The sequence below is a fragment of the Sinocyclocheilus anshuiensis genome, unplaced genomic scaffold (genome assembly GCF_001515605.1).
Source record: "Sinocyclocheilus anshuiensis isolate Anshui unplaced genomic scaffold, SAMN03320099.WGS_v1.1 scaffold1814, whole genome shotgun sequence".
Taxonomy (NCBI): domain Eukaryota; kingdom Metazoa; phylum Chordata; class Actinopteri; order Cypriniformes; family Cyprinidae; genus Sinocyclocheilus; species Sinocyclocheilus anshuiensis.
The window spans coordinates 317,641-319,910 of NW_015546028.1; the positions used below are offsets into that span (position 1 = coordinate 317,641).

Below are 2,270 nucleotides of genomic sequence, written 5' to 3' on the forward strand. Positions count from 1 at the left end.
GCACACTCACACACACCCACTCGCACTCGCTCACACACTCGCACGCACACACGCACGCACACACACACACTCGCACGCACACACACACACACACTCGCACGCACACACGCACACACACACACACACACACACACACACACACACACATCATACGTTACTGATGTGCTCCTGTGTTCTTCTGAGTCTCTGCAGCTCCGGTGTGTCTGTGACGATACTGAAGCCTCGGCCTTTGCTCTCCTCAAAGTCTCGCTTATATCTCACCTGCAAACATCATGAGGACAGGACACTGCTCAATCAGTCACAGAGCCATTCTGACAGTAAATATCAGTGACTCTCGCCGTCACACCAATACTGTGATCACAGTCTGTCTGATCCAAACACACGCATGTGACTGACAGCAACAGCTCAGAGTGAGCGAATGAGCGAATCACTTCCTGCAGGACTGAGATTCTTCTAGCAGATTCAAACTGACTGAACAAACGACTCGCAGTGATTCTTCTAGCAGATTCAAACTTCATGATGAGCAGAAGCACTGTGTGAATCACATATTTTACAGTGAGCGCAGTGTTTTATGATCCGATCAGAACAGAGCCGTGACCAGTTTTTAGGTCACAATCCTCTGATGTAAAACACAGACACACTGCGCTGCGATATGTGGGACATCAGCGTCGATCTCACGGCTCAATCGACTGAACATAACGAGCGAACGCGGCCGGAGATCCGAACGAACTCATCTGAACGCCTGGAAACACAAACAATGCAGAACGTGAAACATTTACCACTCAAAGCGCTTCTCTGTTCAGTTCCCAGATTGGCTCAGAGTTTCGCATGGAGAATAATCTTTGTGATCAAACGTCAATGTGTAATCAATAACAGACGTGTGACGCCGGTGTTTCTGCTCTACATGAACATCCAGAAGAGTCAAAGGAAGATGGCGCAGAAATCTGGGTGTGACGCTCACCTGACTCTGTAGCTCACTCTGCTGCTTCAGACGCAGGTTCTCCGGTGTGTCCGTCACGATAGTGAACGACGTCTTCGGATAGTGACTGCAAACAAAACACAAACAACTTACAGTTTTTTTTCAACTGCTTACACACATTTTCAAATCTGATCTTCAATCTGAGTCGTTTATACTGTCAGACGCCACATACAAGGTCCTGCTGAACGTCTGCTGTGTGATTCACAGAAATAAAGATCATACGAGTAAACGTGTCATGTTTGGGTGGATTTTTCCTTTAACGCTCGACGAGAGCTAAAAATGAGTCTGTTCTCCTGTGACGCGCCGATAACCTTTCTGCTCTAATCACAGTAATAATCATCGTCAAACTCTGGAAATAATACAATGGCTTGTTTTCACTGCTATTGTGTGATAAAAATAAAGCATGAATGCCCATTGAATCAGCTGAACGTTTCCCTGGCAACCCCTGACCCCGCCCCCAAACACATACAACCAATCAGCTCCCGATCGCACGGGTGCAGCTGTCAATCAAACATCAGGACAGGAAGTGAGGAAGTGACTGCTTCCTGAGGGAAGAACATTTCTCATGAGCCTCCATCTCTGCCTGCGTGAGTTCAGAAAAGAGTGTGAAACTGAAGTGAATCTGAATCCAGATCACATGCAGTATTTGTTCTTGGAGCTTCCTGGTGGTTCAGTCACACAGAAGAAGCCCAAAGCAGAGTTTGTTTGGTATCTGAGTGTGTTTCTGTGTCCCGGACGCCCTGCAATTACAGCTCATAAACCAGAGCAGAGCGACTCTCTGGAGACACGCTAACGACCATCTGACGAGTTTAACCTTCCTGAAGACTCTTCTGCTCACCAAGACTGTATCTGTTTGATTCAAAAATATTGAATAACTGTTTTCAAATCAGCATATTAGAATGATTTCTGAAGATCATGTGACACTGAAGACTGGAGGAATGATGCTGAAAATACAGCTGCGCATCACAGAAATACATTACAGTTTAACAGAGATTCACATAGAGAACAGCTGTTTTAATTGTAATAATATTTCACAATTTTTACTGTATTTTCAAATAAACACAGCCTTGGTGAGCAGAAGAGACTTCTTTCAGAAAAATAAAAAGCCTTAATTATTCCAAACCTTTGAACAGTACTTCTAAAGTTTGGTGGAATAAACACACAAAAGAGGAAACTCTCCCGTCACACAGCAGCACAAAGTTCATTTGAAGATTCACAGCATGAAGCAGCCAGTGTGTGTGTGTGTGTGTGTGTGTGTGTGTGTGTGTGTGTGTGTGTGTGTGTGTGTGTG

At 45.1% G+C, this 2,270-nt stretch overlaps 1 protein-coding gene across 2 annotated transcripts in view; it reads right to left on the reverse strand.

Annotated features, from left to right (window-relative positions):
• The window catches only part of LOC107698708 (LIM zinc-binding domain-containing Nebulette-like), a 17,171-nt gene that overhangs the window by 5,725 nt on the left and 9,176 nt on the right, over positions 1-2,270 (reverse strand). For both annotated transcript variants that reach the window (XM_016499811.1, XM_016499810.1), the window contains exons 3-4: positions 962-1,046; positions 154-261 (exon numbers count right to left, since the gene is read on the reverse strand). In XM_016499811.1, coding sequence (XP_016355297.1) covers positions 154-261; positions 962-1,046 — 193 coding nt within the window. The remainder of the gene's footprint in view (positions 1-153; positions 262-961; positions 1,047-2,270) is intronic.